The sequence below is a fragment of the Meles meles genome, chromosome 5, assembly GCF_922984935.1.
Source record: "Meles meles chromosome 5, mMelMel3.1 paternal haplotype, whole genome shotgun sequence".
NCBI lineage: Eukaryota > Metazoa > Chordata > Mammalia > Carnivora > Mustelidae > Meles > Meles meles.
The window spans coordinates 65,473,607-65,490,991 of record NC_060070.1 but is presented as its reverse complement, the minus strand read 5'-3'; the positions used below and the strand labels follow the sequence as shown (position 1 = coordinate 65,490,991).

General features: G+C 47.9%; 1 protein-coding gene across 2 annotated transcripts; it reads left to right on the top strand.

The window, feature by feature from the left end:
* The first annotated feature begins 311 nt into the window (after window positions 1-311).
* Window positions 312-16,538, top strand: TNFAIP3 (TNF alpha induced protein 3). 2 transcript variants are annotated; one of them, XM_046005707.1, is made up of 9 exons: window positions 312-2,212; window positions 5,744-6,053; window positions 9,235-9,425; window positions 10,080-10,227; window positions 10,392-10,562; window positions 11,384-11,564; window positions 12,712-13,631; window positions 14,284-14,465; window positions 15,433-16,538. In XM_046005707.1, exons 1-9 carry the CDS (start codon window positions 1,676-1,678, stop codon window positions 15,715-15,717), a joined length of 2,925 nt encoding a protein of 974 aa, XP_045861663.1. In that variant the 5' UTR covers window positions 312-1,675; the 3' UTR covers window positions 15,718-16,538. The 2 variants fall into 2 exon arrangements, with proteins under 2 accessions (XP_045861663.1, XP_045861661.1); XM_046005705.1 differs by having other exon boundaries at window positions 14,284-14,480.
* Window positions 16,539-17,385: the final 847 nt, after the last annotated feature.

The following is a 17,385-nucleotide window of genomic DNA, read 5'->3' as shown; positions in this document are numbered from 1 at the left end:
ACATTCTACCACCGCCCAGCATCCACCTTTGCCTAAACGAGCGCCGTGCATTTGTGAGGTTGGGGACCAGGATAGAAACCAGAGCCTTGAGATTTTAAATCTTGGAGGATTTTTTTCTGAGAGTAATAGTTAAGACCTAACAGCGTTTACCTTGCTCGGAGTAAACAGGCCCAGTTCCAATCACAGCTCTGCCACTGAGTCATCAAGTAGACTTTGGGCAAATGGTTTAAGCTTCTTACACTTCAATTTCTTCAGCTTCAAAGTGGAGCTGTTTGGAGATTCAAATGGCAGAGTGCATTTCAAACACCTAGCCTGGAGAGTAGCATATAGTAAGGACTTAATAAGCATTACAATCATCGTATTCACTATCCATTGTTGTAGAGCTGGCAGCTAAAAACATTTGTGAATGAGAAGCTTATACCAGCAGGTACAAGAAGAAATACAAGGTGGTCTTGGAGTTGTCCGAAATCCAAACTATCCGTTTCAAATGGCCAACACGAGCCTTGGAAACTTGGCCACCACTGACTCTCTTCTCTAAGTCTCCCTTTGCCAAAAAAGTGCCATCCTCTTCCCAGGCCCCATCTGTCTCTGCAGGTCCTTACTGGAGAGGGAAGCATATTTTTCTAATTCCCAAACTGAGAGGCATGGTCTGACAAGTATAGTTAAGTCTAGAAGGAGACAATGCACAGAACATTTCAGTCTGGTTCTAGTTTAGCTCTTCTAAGTAATGGGCCTGGGGCACTGCTAGGCAGCACATGTGCCTGCCTCTCCCTCTGCAGTTCAGGTACCTCCACTGCCCAGGTGGCTGACACCTATTTCCACAGGATGTCCCCTGGGTAAAGACAGTGGGTTACCACACTATTTAATAAGGGGTGGGGCGGCCAGTGTGTAAAAAGTATTATCAGCTTTTAGCACCTGGGAGTGAACTAATTGTCAGGTCCTCTAAAAGAACTCCTAAGGGCACCTGGGTGGCAATCGGTTAAGCGGTTAGGCGTCTACTTCCGCTGAGGTCACGATCCCAAGGTCCTGGGATCCAGCCCCGCATCGGTCTCTCTGCTCAGTGGAGAGCCTGCTTCTCCCTCCACCTGCTCTCTATCAAATAAATAAATAATAAAAATTTAAAAATAAGAATAAAGAACTCCTAATAGGATCTTAGGGGGACATGGCAAGGATAGTAATGGATTGGAAATCATTTCTAAACTGAAATGCTACCCGAACACGGCGTCACCTGGGCACCTGGTATGCAGAAATGGAGAATGGGAAGTAATTTAAGTGCAGACAGGGCTGATAGTTGTTCTGATTCTTAACCTGACCTACGATTGGTTTTGCCCCTGCAAATTTCAAGGCTGCGGGGCCTCAGGATGTTACCCCCACCAGCCTGGAGTCTGGGTGGCAGGACCGCTGGGGTGGGGACCAAGGGCCGTGACCGCTTTCTTTTCTCGAAATCCCCGCCCGGGCCCAAAGTAGGGCTCTCCCCTAGGAGCTCGTCACGTGCACAGCCCCAGCTTTTCAAACCCTGTCTGAGGCCTGCGGTCCCGGACGCCCGGGTGGTTTTTAGGGTTTTCTTTCTTTATTATTTCCCTTCTTGTTCTTCACAGTTGGTGATTTTCTGCAGAAAAACGGCTGAGAAAAAAGAACCTATTTCATTTCCAGTTCCCATCATCGCGATTTCCACATGGATGTGACGTTGGGCCAGCTTCCGAAATGCCCAGGTGACTCACGCGGGGACACCCGGGGGCGGGGCTCAGGAGTTTCTCGCGCGGGGCGGGGCGGGGCGCCGCTCGCCTCCAGCACCCCTTGCGCCTCCCGAGCCCTCTGCGCCCCCTGGCGGCCGGCGACCCGCGGCTCTCGGCGCCGGGCCGGGCATCACGTGACTGGAAAGTCCCCGGGTGGAAATCCCCGCTCTCCGCCGGCGGTAAAACAGAAAGGGAAAAAGAGAACTGGCAGTCTGCAGTCTTCGCAGCGGGCCAAGTGCAGCGAGCTCGGAGCCCGTGGGGGCGGAGCGGTGACAGCAGCCGCCGGGAGAAGTGCTGCGGCGGTGGCGGAGGGAGGCAGCGGGCACCATTCCCACCCCCGGCCGGGCCAGCGAGCGAGCGCCAAGCCCCGGCGTCCATGGGGCGCCTCCTCCGCGCGGCCCCGAACCCCGCCTGCGGCGCGCGCCTGCCCTGACCTGGACTTGGGACTTCGGAAGAGGAACGCGCGGCCGGGACAGGTAACCGCCGCGTCCCGGTTCCGTCTGCCACGGCTCGGCGGGGTCAGGGGTTGCGGGTCTGTAATCGGCAGCGATTCGCGGGCTGGTCCTACCTGGCATGGGTTTGGCAGCGGTCCTGGTGGGGAGTTTGTTGGCCGTTTGTGCCCACTGTGGGTTTTGAAATGCTAGGAGTAGAGGTCGCCGCGCCAGATGTTGGGGTGACAGCTCTGGAATCCTCCAGCCAGCTGTTCCTTTTAAATACTGCAAAGAACTTAAGCTGTAGCAGACTCCTGGCGAGTAGCCTCCGGACTCCCAGGTCGGGTGGTCCTTGGTGTTTCGCTCTTTTTCGTGCCTTTCGTATTTTTAAATCGAGCTCTGGATGCTGTTGGACACGTAGACCTTGCAGAACCGCTATGGCTTCTTCCCAGATTGTGCAGAAGCACCCCACCGCCCCTGGGATGTCTGGGAGGCCACGAAACCGGGCGGGGGTGGAGGACTCCGCCAGCCAGCCTGTCCGGGGACAGCTTGCAGACACTGGGAGCGAAGTGCGGGGAGGTGGGTGGGGTCCAGGGACAGTGTCGATCCTCAGTGGCAGCCGTGCAAGAGAAGTGTGCATGTTAAAGTGGGTCGTCGACCTGCTTTGCGGGTGCTCCACTTCACAGTGATCTGCAGGCCCCTGCCCCAGCCCCTACCCCACAGTCAGACAGTCTTTGTCAGCCCGGGTTGTCCCACATCCTGCCACCTGGCCTCTCAGGAAAGCAGTGGTATTAAGTAAGGAAGGAGCTCAGCTCTTTTGAGATCGCTTTGTTTTCAGTTCTCCCTGCCTCTGATCTTCTTTCCTTAGAAAGCTGGTCTCTGGTCAAGGGACTCAGGGCAGCATCTCGGGAGAACCATTGTCGATTAAACCCAAACCCCTGTGTCCCAAATTGTTGAGTAGCCACTTACTGCTGCGTTCTCATTGTCCAAGGGGCTGCTTTGATTTCTATGATTCTTTGTACAATTTTCGAAGTTTCGGAGGGATCCTTTGCAAAAATTCGATGAGGCATTTGTGCATAAAAAGTCAGTGAGGTAACAAATGTTAAAGAAATCTTAAGGGTGATAGTGCCTGTCTTTACCCATAAGGACATTATCATCATAGGTCAGGAACATTTACTCCTTAATCTTAAATGTGGAGAAATCCGAGAACTGGGAATTTGGATGGTGGGTTTTGATTCTTTCAAGGAGGCGGTTCTGCAGTCTGTGCAAGGCCAGACCCATGAATGAGAGGACCGTGGGCTATCTGGTAGGGACATTTGCATGTCTTGATTATGGCTTATGGCTCTCACTATTTGAGGTCTTGGCTGAAAGGTCTTGAAGTGAGAAGAGAGTGGTAGAAGACTCAGGAAAACAAAAAGGCAACACCTAGCTTGTTTCAGATCTTTTTACTTCCCACCTCGTTCCATCTGAGAGCAGCAGGCGTTGCAGCCCCAGAGGTGGTGTTGTGGGAATAGCGAGGGGCAGGTGTCGGAAGATCTGGCGTCGAGGCAAAGCTGTCTGCCTTGGCTGCTGTGGAACCTGAGCGGAACGTGTACTTCTGTTGCTTTGGCTGCATACAGGGAATAAGGTCATCTTGGGTTTTTTAGCCCCAGCATCAAACATGGCACTCTACCTTTAGTAGGTGGTCAGGTAGTGCTTTTTTTTTTTTTTTTTTAAAGATTTTATTTATTTATTTGACAGAGAGAGAGATCACAAGTAGGCAGAGAGGCAGGCAGAGAGAGAGGAGGAAGCAGGCTCCCTGCGGAGCAGAGAGCCAGACGCGGGGCTCGATCTCAGGACCCTGAGATCATGACCTGAGCGGAAGGCAGCGGCCTAATCCACTGAGCCACCCAGGCGCCCCCAGGTAGTGCTTTTTGAGTGATGGACAGATGAATGAGTGGCATTGCAAGACTTTGACCGTGCCACGAAGTGGAGATGGGCGTAATGTTTTTATCCCCTCATTGTGCTTATGGTCCTGCTCTAATTTTGCTCAGTTCCACCTCCAGGGAATGTCTGACGTCAAAGGAAAGATTACCAACTGACCCAGAGAATTACTTCTCCCAGGCCTCACTGGCAATCAGATTAGGAATCCTGATCCAGAGCTATCACCAGAAAGCAACCTCGGGGTCACCTAGTCTAACCTCTCTGCTTTGAGTGGACCGCAAGAATTTAAACCGCTTCATCAATGGCTTTAAGAGAGCCTAGACCCACGTAGGAAAGACTTCCCTAAAAATCTAGGTTTCTTCTCACTTTTACATAGGTTTCAGGTCTTTCTCAACTAAAAGCTTGCCCTGGTAAATAGTGTGATACAGGAGCGAGATTAACAATCGTCATGAAACTCCCTAGGGAATATCTTCATGCTCTGAAACCATCTTTGTTTTCATCTTGGAAACCAAGATGTATGGTGAGGCACCCTGCTGAGGCTTGTGAATAACAGCTGGCTTTCCACACAACCCCACACTAGGAGGATACCATGTTGTGTCAATTCACAACAACCCAGGCTGTTGGCATGGGTTGTAGATGCTGGGTTTTGCCCCCAGCTTCCTTCATTTGTCCTGAGTGTTCCTGGCCATCTTTCCTTGCCTGCTTCCAGACGTTGTTTTTTTTCCACCCGTGGATTATGCTTGAAGATTTCAGCATGAAGACAGGGTGGGAAATGCATCTGAGTGTTGGTCCCTGGAGGATAATAATAAATGTGGTTGGCAGTTGCATTGGAATAATGGAACTCTAATGCCTGTTCTTGGAAGTGTAAAATTTATCTTTCTATTCTTCTTACAATTCTATTATTCTGATGTTGTAAAGTTCAACAGAGAGGGTTCCAAAAGACTTACTGTTTGCTCTTAAAATTGCAAAGCATCTTACTGGAAATAGACTTTTTTAACTTTTATAAATATTATAATTCATTTTGCAAATGAGCTCTTTATAAATACTTCTCCTTGGGACTGAAGAGGAAACTAATCAGAAGCCTAGGTAACAACATAAAATTGCAAGGTTTTTCACAAAGCATTTCCTTTGCAGTATAGGGAGGGAGGGCTTGAAGGAAAAATCAAGGAACTGCCGGAGAGCAAGTTCTGCTGAACCATGTCTTAGGGGAGGAGCTATAGAATTGCCCAGGCTGCCTTGTGTCCTTCACTGGCATTCAGGGCTCCAAAGACCCAGTGGCTGTGGCGTCAGGGTGCCATGAGAATGCGAGGGGAGCTTGCCGGTTATGAGGTGCAGTACCTGTTGCTGACAGATAGGCTTGGCTCCCTGACAAACGTTACTGAAAATGCGGGTTATTCCCCTCCTCCTCAGTACCCACTCCCCGCCTTCCTTCTCTTGTTTAGACTAATCTTTAAAAGTGATGTAACTTAAAACAGTCCAGTGTGAGTTAATCTTGGGGGCCAGCTAGTATCCTGGGAGTAGAGGTGACTAAGATCTTTTGCCTACAGATTAGGGTAATGACAAGATCAAACACTGGGGTTTCCTGCAGGCAGGTATATAGGAGTGGTATCAAAGGCGGACTAACGGAATGGGTTTTTCTCCCCTCCTCTTCAGGTATTGCAGAGCACAATGGCTGAACAACTCCTTCCCCAGGCTTTGTATTTGAGCAACATGCGGAAAGCTGTGAAGATACGAGAGAGAACTCCGGAAGATATATTTAAGCCTACCAATGGGATCATTCACCATTTTAAGTCTATGCACCGATACACACTAGAAATGTTCAGAACTTGCCAGTTTTGTCCACAATTTCGGGAGATCATCCACAAAGCTCTCATTGACAGAAACATCCAGGCCTCCCTCGAAAGCCAGAAGAAGCTCAACTGGTGTCGAGAAGTCAGGAAGCTGGTGGCACTGAAAACGAATGGTAAGAAGATTTGTCTAAGGCTCGGCTCCCACCATGCTGGGTCCCCATTCATTCAATTCTGATAGCGCTGGCCCAAATTCAAGTCTCTTGAGAGCACAGAACCCTTAATATAGAATACTCTATGAAAGACATGTGATAAAAACAAGCTGGTTTTGCCAATATTTTTACGGAGGATATTTTGTAATTGTGTGTATTAGAGAGTAGAGGCACTGAGACTTGAAGAATGCATTCCAAAATACCATGCCTCCCATTGAGGGACTTGTGTGTCTAATTTTTGTGACTGTTTGTGTAATCATTTGTAAAATACCCTTTCCTGGCCAGTAATGGAAACATTAAAAGGCTTTAAGTTCAAAAGGAAAGCATGGTGTGAAAACTAGTATTACTATTGTTTCCCACTGTCATTAGAAGATGCTCGTAATGATGACCTTACACGACTTGAACTGATGGCATTTTATGGGTTAACCAGTGAATGGCTGTTGCCTGCCTCTCCCTTACCTAGGTTCTGTTGGTTTGGGTCCCATGACATGAAGTGGAAAGATACTTGAGATTTTTAGCACAAACTTTAGAGCTTTACTTCGTTATGTTTAGGGATTCCTAGTTCTGAATTTCTTGCTATCTGTGTGTATCTGCTCAATGGCCCTTTACCACTAATAGCTGTTTCCTGTACTAAACTTTACTGTTTTGCTTTTTGATTGTTTCCTTCGAGCAAGAGTGTGTGCATCATGGCCACATCCAAGCACACTGTTTCAGGCAGATACAAAATCCTGCATTATAATGTTGCTGGTTATTACAAGAAGCAAGTAGACTGTCTGTGATCAATTAAATGCTTATAGATGAGGGCAGGAATCAGGTTCTTATATAAGTAACAGTCCTTCTTTAAGACCACCTTGATCAAATTAATACATCCAAGCACAGAAATCCTTGTTGACAATGAGAGGATGAGAGTGTTAATTAACTTAGCTGGTACATTCACGTTGGCCATTTTTGAGTTGGGCAGCGTGGAGTGCCTGAAGATAGGTATATTTTGTGGTGTTTGGTGAAGGGGGTTGGTTCTGGTGCATTACTTGAATATCTTGCCTCTACTTTTGAAGCACAGATTCTTAGAAACAAAGGTAGAATGAAAACTGGGGAGAGCTAATGTTTACATTTTTCTTGGCCTTAAATCAAGTGATGCGTAGAAGTGGGTAATTATGTTAAGTCATCATCAAGGGGTTTATATTCCTGACAGTTTGTGGTTTTAGCTCTTTCCCATTTTGTTACAAAAAAGAAATAGAGTGAACTCTGGGAGAGTTGGAAACAGAGAGATTCTGCCAAATTAGAGATGTGGTAGGAAGAGGAAAACCTTCTTATCATTAACAGAATTAACTGACATTTTAGGTTGAACTTACTTCTTAAGAAAATAATGAATACAAATAGTAAACACTTGTTTTGCAAAGGTGTGTCATTAAAGTCTACAAGGATTCATGCTACAAATAAAGCTACAAAAGCAAGTGTATTTTGATAACATTTTCTGGGAAATAGGAATGTAGGGACTCAGATCTTATTTCCCCACTTTCAAGAAAATTCCTTAAAATTCTGGAAAAGGAAGAAAAGATATTTAGGGGGATAGACAAAGCGACTTTTACTCTCTGGCTTTTATTAAGCACCTTTTTTTTTTTTTTTTAAACCCCCAGCCCCTCAGGAGGGTTGTACAAAGTCAGTGGTCTGTTTGGGGAGGGGGTGATTCACAAGTTTGCATTTGAGGTTATGAGACTGCGGTGAATGAGGAAGGGAGTAGGTGGCATAAAATTGAAACTTCAAGTGAAAAATTCCAGCGTCTATTGGCTGCCGCGATTTCACTTGTATAATGAGTAGCCCTATTCCAGCTCACCCTGACCACACCCACTTGGAAAGTCCAGGGCGCCCTTCGCAGTTTAAATGTCTACACACCAGAACAAAAAGTACAATAGCTGTTGCTCAATTGCTAGTCAAATAACTTAGCACTGGGGAATTCCAGATGTTGCTTAGGGAATTTTGTACTGGTGCATCTCAATAAAGAACTGAAAGTAAGCACAAGAAGAAGAAAAAAAGCCTTATCTTTGCTCTAGATTTTGCAAAGGGGAAATTTCAACAGAATGTAATCGTTGCCACACTTCTGCCAAGACAAAAGGCTAAGCGATCTATTTTGTTCATTCTCGTGAATACTTACTTAGCTCGTTTTTCCCTGTGTATGAATTGCAGGGATACGAGTTGTAGATGGGTATATATATTTGAAGGGTTTTCTTTGTTGTTTTGTTTTTGTTTTTCACAGTATGACTGTAAAAGCTTCAAAAAACGTTGATAACCCCACTTGTAGAGTAATGTAAGAAAACAGTCGAACTCCTGTTTGTAAAAACAGTGGTGCACTTGGCCATGAGTTACTAAGGAGTTGACTTTTTTGATATTAAACACTCCCCCCAAATGTTTATTGTTTGGAGGTTGGAAATAAGACAGCCTCTTGAATTGTGGGTTTTGACCTGTGAAAGTAACAAATTCATGGAGTAAAATTAGGCCTGTTTCTCACAATGCTCAAAGGCAGGCTTAGGAGGTAATGCGGTGTTCTCGATCCCACTTGATAAACCAGGAGAGGAAACTCCCAGGCCCCAGAGGCCTCAGTGGAATGGTCAAGTCATTTACCACTGACTCATAGCCAGACCATCCCTGTCTAGTAAGCGGAGCCAAGCCAGCCTCCTGGTTTGTGCACATTACCCGGTGTGTTCTCTCTAGAGCCACAGAGTAATAGTGCCGGTGTCTTAGCCAAAACATCAAGGAATGCTAGAACGGGACAGACTTTAGAGATCATAACCCAATACCATCATTTCACAAAGAAGAAAAAAAAAGCAACACTCAGAAGCTGAGGAATTTCCCCCAAGGTCACGCCTAAACCAGTTAAGGCAAGCCAGGCTAGAACCAAGGTCCCCTGATAATCAGTTCCTGGCCCCTTTGTTCTGTTGGGTCCATCGTTAAAATTAAGAGTGGAAAGAGTGGTTTTTTTCCCTATAGATGTCATCACCTTGTGAAATGTTCTCAGTTGGCTGTTGGACTAAGAAAGTAAACTGTTTGCATCTCTCACATGCCCTACTGGGTCCCCTGTACTAGAAGCAGGGCTAGTGCATTCTAAAAATTTCTGCTAGGCCTTTGATGTGTATGGCTTCTTCCCCAGGTGATGGAAACTGCCTCATGCACGCTGCTTCTCAGTATATGTGGGGTGTTCAGGACACAGACCTGGTCCTGAGGAAGGCACTCTTCAGCACTCTCAAGGAGACGGACACACGCAACTTTAAATTCCGCTGGCAGCTGGAGTCTCTTAAATCCCAGGAATTTGTGGAAACGGGGCTTTGCTACGACACTCGGGTATGTTTTGCTCCCCCATTAAATATCTATCGATAGTGCTCCATGGTGGGTGAAGGGTCTCTCGGGCCATCCCCTGCTCTTGAGGACCATATGACTTCCTAGGTCACGCGAACTTGGCTAAGCAGAGCACAGTCCATGGAAAACACCAGAAACCTCCTGTGGGATGAACTTGAGGCTTTTGTCATGGCTGGGAGGTTTCCGGGCAGCAGATTCCCAGCTGTGGATCTCTTCGTCTTAGCAGAAGGGCTACTTGGTCTTTCCTGTGGTGTTTTGGTTGCTTTCCCATCTGATTGCCCTTTGCATGCTTTACCGAGCCTGCCAATCAAATTCAGATGTGGGGCTCACCATTCTCAGTCACAGGCTTGGAATTTTTGTGAACATTTGGATAAGGGGCTTTGGTGTTATGCCTCATCAGGGATTTTTTTGAAAGCAGGTGCTGTCCCCATCCTCCCCCACTTCTAAGTTGGCCTTGTAGTGGAAAAAAGTAAAGGAAGAAAACCAAACTGGGGAAAAAAGTGTGATCAGTCAAATGATGATTTCCAGAAAGGGGAAAAGTCAGCCAGGTTATATAAATGAATAATTGTAGAGCAAAGTCCGACTGACGTTTAATGCATAGTTCATTCAATCCCGATTTTCCCTTTACCCACTTCCTAGAATTGGACTGATGAATGGGACAGCCTAATCAAAATGGCATCCACAGACACACCCGTGGCCCGAGGTGGACTTCAGTATAACTCACTGGAAGAAATACACATATTTGTCCTTTGCAACATCCTCAGAAGACCAATCATTGTCATCTCAGGTGAGAGCCTGCAGGTTGCTTATTTGTATTCGAGGGCCGGTTGGCTTTAATGAGTTAGCTCTTCGGAAAAACCGAGGCTACCTGGGTCACCAGCAATAGTAGCTGAAGGGAATTTGATGAAAACCACCTGAGGTCCTTATTTCTCTTGCTCTTTCCCTAAACAGACAAAATGCTGAGAAGTTTGGAATCGGGTTCCAATTTCGCTCCATTGAAGGTGGGCGGGATTTACCTGCCTCTCCACTGGCCAGCCCAGGAGTGCTACCGATACCCCATCATTCTCGGCTATGACAGCCAGCACTTTGTACCCCTGGTGACCCTGAAGGACAGCGGACCTGGTGAGAACACAGCATGGATTCACATTTGTAACTGCTGCTAGATACTGGGACACCCTGTTCCCACTGACCACTGGGCTCTTTGAGGCCCTCTGGCAAGAGCCTTGTTTATGTTTATTATTTGTATGTGAATACAGTGTTCCATCATGTGCCTGGTTAGCAACAGTAAAGCCATGGCAGTAATCCCGCCATCTTTGTGTATGGCTTGGAAAGCACTTCCCACAGCTTAGCTGCAAGTAGGAGATCTGTGACGTGACCACCACCCTTTGATATATGACCGAGTGAGGCCCACAGAGCCCTGGCCCAGAGCAGGTCAGTGTCTGTCAGGTTAGCTATTACTAAGATAGCTTCCAGTGGAAGAGGCAGTGTGCGAAGTACTTCAGTACTTCTCGGACATTTATTTCATCTCATTTCATCCTCACAGCGTCCCTGTGGACCGTAAGCACTGGAAGCCTTGTTTTACAGAGATGCTTGAAGCTCAGAGAAGTTCAGTAACTTCCCTAATGTCACAGAGCTTGACAGTGGCAAAGCCAGGGTTCAGACTCAGATCAGCGTGGTTCTGAAGTGTGATGATTTACCCAGTGAGATCCACTGCCTCCAGGCTGCCTAATTCTCTGAGCTTCCAGAACATACAAAGAATTTTATGTTGGAGTTTAGTGCAGTTTGTTTCCCCATCTGCATTTGATTGTGACTAGATGATACTTTTCTACCCTTTCATTGTATCTTTTCTGTGTTTGTGAAATGTGACCATTATATATGCAGCCTCACACATAATCTCATTTACTAGAATCCCGTGTCGCTTATGTGTTGCTTCTTTCCCTCAGAAATCCGAGCTGTTCCACTTGTTAACAGAGAGCGAGGAAGATTTGAAGACTTAAAAGTTCACTTTTTGACAGATCCTGAAAACGAGATGAAGGAGAAGCTCTTGAAAGAGTACTTGATGGTGATCGAAATCCCCGTCCAAGGCTGGGACCACGGCACCACCCATTTGATCAATGCCGCAAAGTAAGAGTTTATCCTTACCTCTGTCCTTTGTCATCTTCAGCTGCTTTTACTTCCACCACATAAGCTGAGGCCATCCCAGAGCTCAACCATAAAGTTATTTGAAGCCGGTTTCCTCCAATGTGCAACAGATCCAAGTGTGGTGTATATAGTCAGAGAGGATGATGGGAGACCATACCAACTTGGGTTTCACGTGGGAGCGAGTAATTTCTCCGTGGTCACTTTCCTGCATAGCTGGATGCTGACAGTCAGGATTGTGGCTTTAAAGTCTCTTGAACCAAGGATAGTTTTGTTGCGTTGTGTTTAACTGCCGTAGTACTAGGCTAGCAAGTGAAAATTCTTGGAAACAGAAGCCTTTTTCTCTTGGCTTCTTGGTAAGGACAGACACCTCAGACACAGTCGGGGTTGTGGGTCATCTTTATGTGGGCAGGCATATGATTTTTCCACTTGGGAAGTGGAGGCAAGACCCAGACGACGTGCAGTGCAGGTGTCCAGATCTTAAACACTGGCTTTATGTTGGAGAGATGCCTATTTTTTAGGACTTGAAATACACCAGAGGGGGAGGCAGACACATGACAGAGGCTTAGAAGTCAGTGGACAGCACCCAGGGGTATGTCCGCTGCTTGGTCACTGTGCGGGGTAGTCCGTGCTGATAGACACCAGCTGCCAGTTTAAGATTAATAACCCCAAAATACAGGCAACAGGGTCCCAAAGTAATTTGAATTATAACGTAGACTAGTCCCAAAAGAACATGCTACATGATGTTTTACTAGAAGTTTGACATCAGAGAAGTTAAAAAGTAAAAGTGAGTTTTTAAAAGAGTCAAGTATAGCAGTGTCCCCAGAATAGCCCTTTCTTTAGAATTATCAGTAATTTGGAGTAGACTAAGATTGATTAAATAAGACTGTGGTTCTTGAAAAAATGAAATCTCTTTAGCAGTATTGGAAAGTACTGTGCTGGAGGTGTAGACTCATGATCATTGGCCTGCATTTCAGTGAGTGGTTATCAAGTATTGCCATAATCCACATTCTAGGAGTTTGGCCTCTGAGCTCATGATGTGAAATTGTGTATGCATGTGTGTGTGTGTGTGTGTGTGTGTGTGTGTGTCCATGTTTGTGTGTAGTCTCATATTTTTCCTTTTGCTCTTTAGGCTAGATGAAGCCAACTTACCCAAAGAAATAAATCTGGTAGATGATTACTTTGAACTTGTCCAGCATGAGTACAAGAAATGGCAGGAGAATAATGAGCAGGAGCGGAGAGAGACACATGCTCAGAATCCCTTGGAACCTTCCGTTCCCCAGCTTTCGCTCATGGACGTAAAATGTGAAACACCCAACTGTCCTTTCTTCATGTCCGTGAACACCCAGCCTCTGTGCCACGAGTGCTCAGAGAGGCGGCAAAAGACCCAAAGCAAATCCTCAAAGCTGCACTCCAAGCCAGGCCCCGAGGTGCTCCCTGGCATGGCTCTCGGGCCCTCCCGGGGCGAGGCCTATGAGCCCATGGGCTGGAGCCCCGAGGAGCCAACTGGGGGGCCTCATTCGGCCCCTCCGACGGCGCCCAGTCTCTTCCTGTTCAGCGAGACCACCGCTATGAAGTGCAGGAGCCCCGGCTGCCCTTTCACGCTGAATGTGCAGCATAATGGATTCTGTGAGCGCTGCCACAATGCTCGGCAGCTGGGCGTGGGCCACCCCTCGGACAGCACGAGGCACTTGGACCCCGGTAAGTGCCGAGCCTGCCTGCAGGACGTCACCAGGACGTTTAATGGGATCTGCAGTACTTGCTTCAAAAGGACTACGGCAGAGCCCTCCTCGGGCCTCAGTTCCAGCGTCCCTCCTTCCTGTCACCAGAGGTCCAAGTCAGACCCCTCGCAGCTCGTCCAGAGTCTCTCCACACATTCTTGCCATAGAGCTGGGACCGAGGCTCCCTCCGGCTGCCTCTCTCAGGCCACGCGGACTCCAGGGGACAGGATGGGGACCAGCAAGTGCAGAAAAGCCGGCTGCATGTATTTCGGGACTCCAGAAAACAAAGGCTTCTGCACGCTGTGTTTCATCGAGTACAGAGAAAACAAACGTGAGTGAACTGAGATTTCCTAAGCCCCGTTTCTAAACCCCTGTGCCAGAAGCAGTTTTGCTCCTGAGCTGCCAGAAAGCAGCCCCTCTGGGCTGGGGGGAGAGTACAGCTGGCCCAGCGGGATGGTCACTCGGAAGCGAAAGACACAGAAAACCACCTTCCAAAGTCCTACAGCCCCTCCTAGATAGAGTTCATAGAATTTTATTTCACGTGATCATTTAGCATCTGGCATTTGTGAGGCAGAGTTTAAATAAGACTTTTTGGATATGTGGATGTAACAGAGAGAAGTCCAGAATTGATGGGCAGTAGCTGAAGAGAGGGAAGTCTCCTCTGACCCCGAGAAAATGCAGGTGGATTTAGAAACCTCTCGTTTGAAGACGGACCGATAGGCAGTTAGTGTCTCCGTTCCGTTACCATGCCTGGCCCGTGCAGCACGTTCAAAAACGAGAGGTCTGTAAAGTCAAAGCACGATGCCATTTCCGTAATGGCATTATTATCGTTTTTTTTTTTTTTTTCTTCGACTGAATTTAGAGAAGGCCGTGCTCATGTATGCACAGCCCAGGGTGCCCTAACCTATATCCAGAACCTGGCGGTCTCTCTCTTTCTGCTTGGAGACCACCTGTGGCACTCATGAGCTCCAACTCTCTTTCAGATTTTGTCACTGCCTCCACGAAAGCCAGTCCCACAGCCCCCAGGTTCCAGAATGCTGTCCCCTGCCTGGGAAGGGAATGTGGCACCCTGGGAAGCACCGTGTTTGAAGGATACTGTCAGAAGTGTTTCATCGAAGCTCAGAGTCAGAGATTTCACGAAGCCAAAAGGACTGAAGAGCAACTGGTGAGACATTTTGAGGTACTTCCCCGCCCCCATTGGGCCAGCTCTCCTCCCCGGAGCCACTGCTTCCCACTGAGACAGCGGACTTTCCTCCCTACCAAGTTTCAGGGAAGAACCTTAGGGAGGCTGTGGTTGGGGAAGAAGTCCCTGTGGCCCCCAGGGTTGGAAGTGCAGTAGGTACTCTTGATTTTCGTGGCCTAACTGTACTTTAGAATTCATTTAAAAAGTAAATCAGGGGCGCCTGGGTGGCTCAGCGGGTTGAAGCCTCTGCCTTCGGCTCGGGTCATGGTCCCAGGGTCCTGGGATCGAGCCCCGCATCGGGCTCTCTGCTTGGCTGGGAGCCTGCTTCCTCCTCTCTCTCTCTCTGCCTGCCTCTCTGCCTACTTGTAATCTCTATCTGTCAAATAAATAAATCTTTAAAAAAAAAAAGAAGAAAAAAAAAAAAGTAAATCAAATCAGCCATAGAATAAAACCTCTTAAAGTCTCCAAAAAGCCTGATACCAGACAGAGACTTTTTGATTTGTAGCAGCACAGGGGTCTGAGTGGCCAGCAGACTTTTGGAAGTAGTCCTTTATCAGGAGACAGGAGAAGGAGGCAGAGTAGCCCACGTGCCTGCACACAGTGGCATAGGAGAAAAGCCAACTTAGGCTGATGGTTGCCTCTCCTGTTGTTTACAGCATGGTAGGGGAAGGGCAGCTTCTCACTAATCCAAGCGGAGGCTAGCTGGGCCAGCCTACGCAGGCCTCCAGGTCAGGCTCCTTGGTTGCACTGGGCCTGCGCTCATGGGACTGGGAGGAGGCCTCTTTGGCCGGCTCCCAGTCGCAGACAGCACGTGCAGCTCTGGCTCCCTGGATCAGGTGGTGGCTCTCCACCCCACCGAGTTCTTGGTAACACCCGCGCAGGCTGAGGAGATTGCCTGGTGCTCTCCCTGAGCAACTGGCCAACAGTTCTCTCTGCTCTTTCCATTCAGAGATCGAGCCAGCGCAGAGACGCCACTCGAAGCACGGCGAGCGCCTCCAGGCCCAAGTGTGCCAGGGCCTCCTGCAAGAACATCCTGGCCTGCCGCAGTGAGGAGCTCTGCATGGAGTGCCAGCACCTCGGCCAGCGCATGGGCGTGGGGGCCCACCGGGGCGAGCCGGTTCCCGAGGAGCCCCCCAAACAGCGCTGCCGGGCCCCTGCCTGCGATCACTTCGGCAACGCCAAATGTAACGGCTACTGCAATGAGTGCTTCCAGTTCAAGCAGCTGTATGGCTGAGGGGTGCGGCGGGACCCCGGGGACCTCGAGACTCAGCGGGCAATGGTGCTAGCCGCAGCAAGCTGTGGGCGGCTTCGAGCAGGGGAGCAAAGAGAAGCTCGGGTCGCGGTCACGGCCAGCCTGCGGAGGTGGCCTTGGAGCGAGAGCAAGGCCAGGGACGACGGGTGGCGGATGGGCTGCTGCTCTTCCCCCGCCAGCTCGCCTGCCACGCGGAAGGCCAGGAACTGCATGGACTCGGAAAGTGTGCCGGGACTACATCATCTTCTCGGGAGAAAAGGGAGAAGAAGCTCGGTCAGGTGGGTTGGGGATCCTGGAGCCGTTCCTCCCCGCACAACCCCACACCGGCCGGGCTTGGAGCCATGGAGCTGACCCGCCACGCCCGCAGGCCCTCAAGTTCAGGAAGCTCAGGGAGAACGGACAAATTCAGTGCCAGTGGTGAGTGGTCTTTCCCTCCCCGCCTCGTCCATTTCCTGCGGACACGGCAGACACCGAGCTATCCACAGACTGTGGCTCTGAGGCTGCTGAGACCGAATCAGTTCACGCTGAAAAGCAAACCAGCTGCTCTTTACAGTATGCACCTTGGAAGAAATCAGAATATTGTAGTGGGAAGATGTGTGACTCTCTTGGTTATCACTGTCTTCACTTCTAAAGAAGTTCGCCTGAGGTGTGCATGAAAATGTACATATATAATGTACCCTTATATTATGTATGAGGGAATTTTTTTATTGTGGTGAAATATTTTGTCTATATAATTCACTTTATTTATTTTATTTCAAACTTCAGGGTTATTTAAATGAAGATGTTTCTTCTGCTCTGGGTAAAGTGTTTGCTGTAGTGTCTTCTTGAAATAACGTATTCATAGTCAGTCCTCTTTTGGGCGAGTACCCGAGTACCTTGGGGATTTGGTCTCTTTGACGTACTGTGGTTGTCTTCCCTAAGAAAAAAGGAATTGCACCAAAGGTATATTCATTAAAAGCTCATGCTTCTTGTTGAAACTTGGGTTAGAGCCTTTTGCTAGCCAGATGAAAAAAAAATAAAAATAAAAAAAAAATAACTGCTCTCCGCAGTAAACAGATGCCTTGAATATCCTACCTCTTTAGAGATAAAATTGGGAAGGAATGGGGATGAGATTGGAGAAGGTCACTGGGATGATGTGACCTTTAATGATAGTTTTATTTGCTGTGTTTTAACTCTCTGTCCCGGTAGCGACCACACAACCAGTGGCACCTTCGCGCTGGGACAGCAAAACCCTGTGACCATGAGCATAGGGAAATTTCTTTCTGTCCTTGGCCTGCAGTTTCTCTGTTTGCTTTGTGTTGCTGTCATACTTGTTATAGAAAACAAGGGGGGAAACACATTGTTCCCAGAGGTAAAGGCTGCCATTTTTTTTTTTTTTTTGGTCGGAACTTATGACCTGAAAATATTAGTAATCTATAACTCTACACAGCCTTTACTTGTATTACCTGACATGTTTGCCACCTTGAGTGCTATTTCCTCAAAATAATTTTTAATCATTTTTTCTAAAAATCTCAAATAAACATCAGTGTTCATCCAGTTCTTCTAAAGTCAATATTTTAATATTTTGTGTGTATCAATATTTTCATTCTTAATGTGAAAAATGGAATTATTTATACTTATCTTAGAAAGCATTTGAAATTTGCACATTTA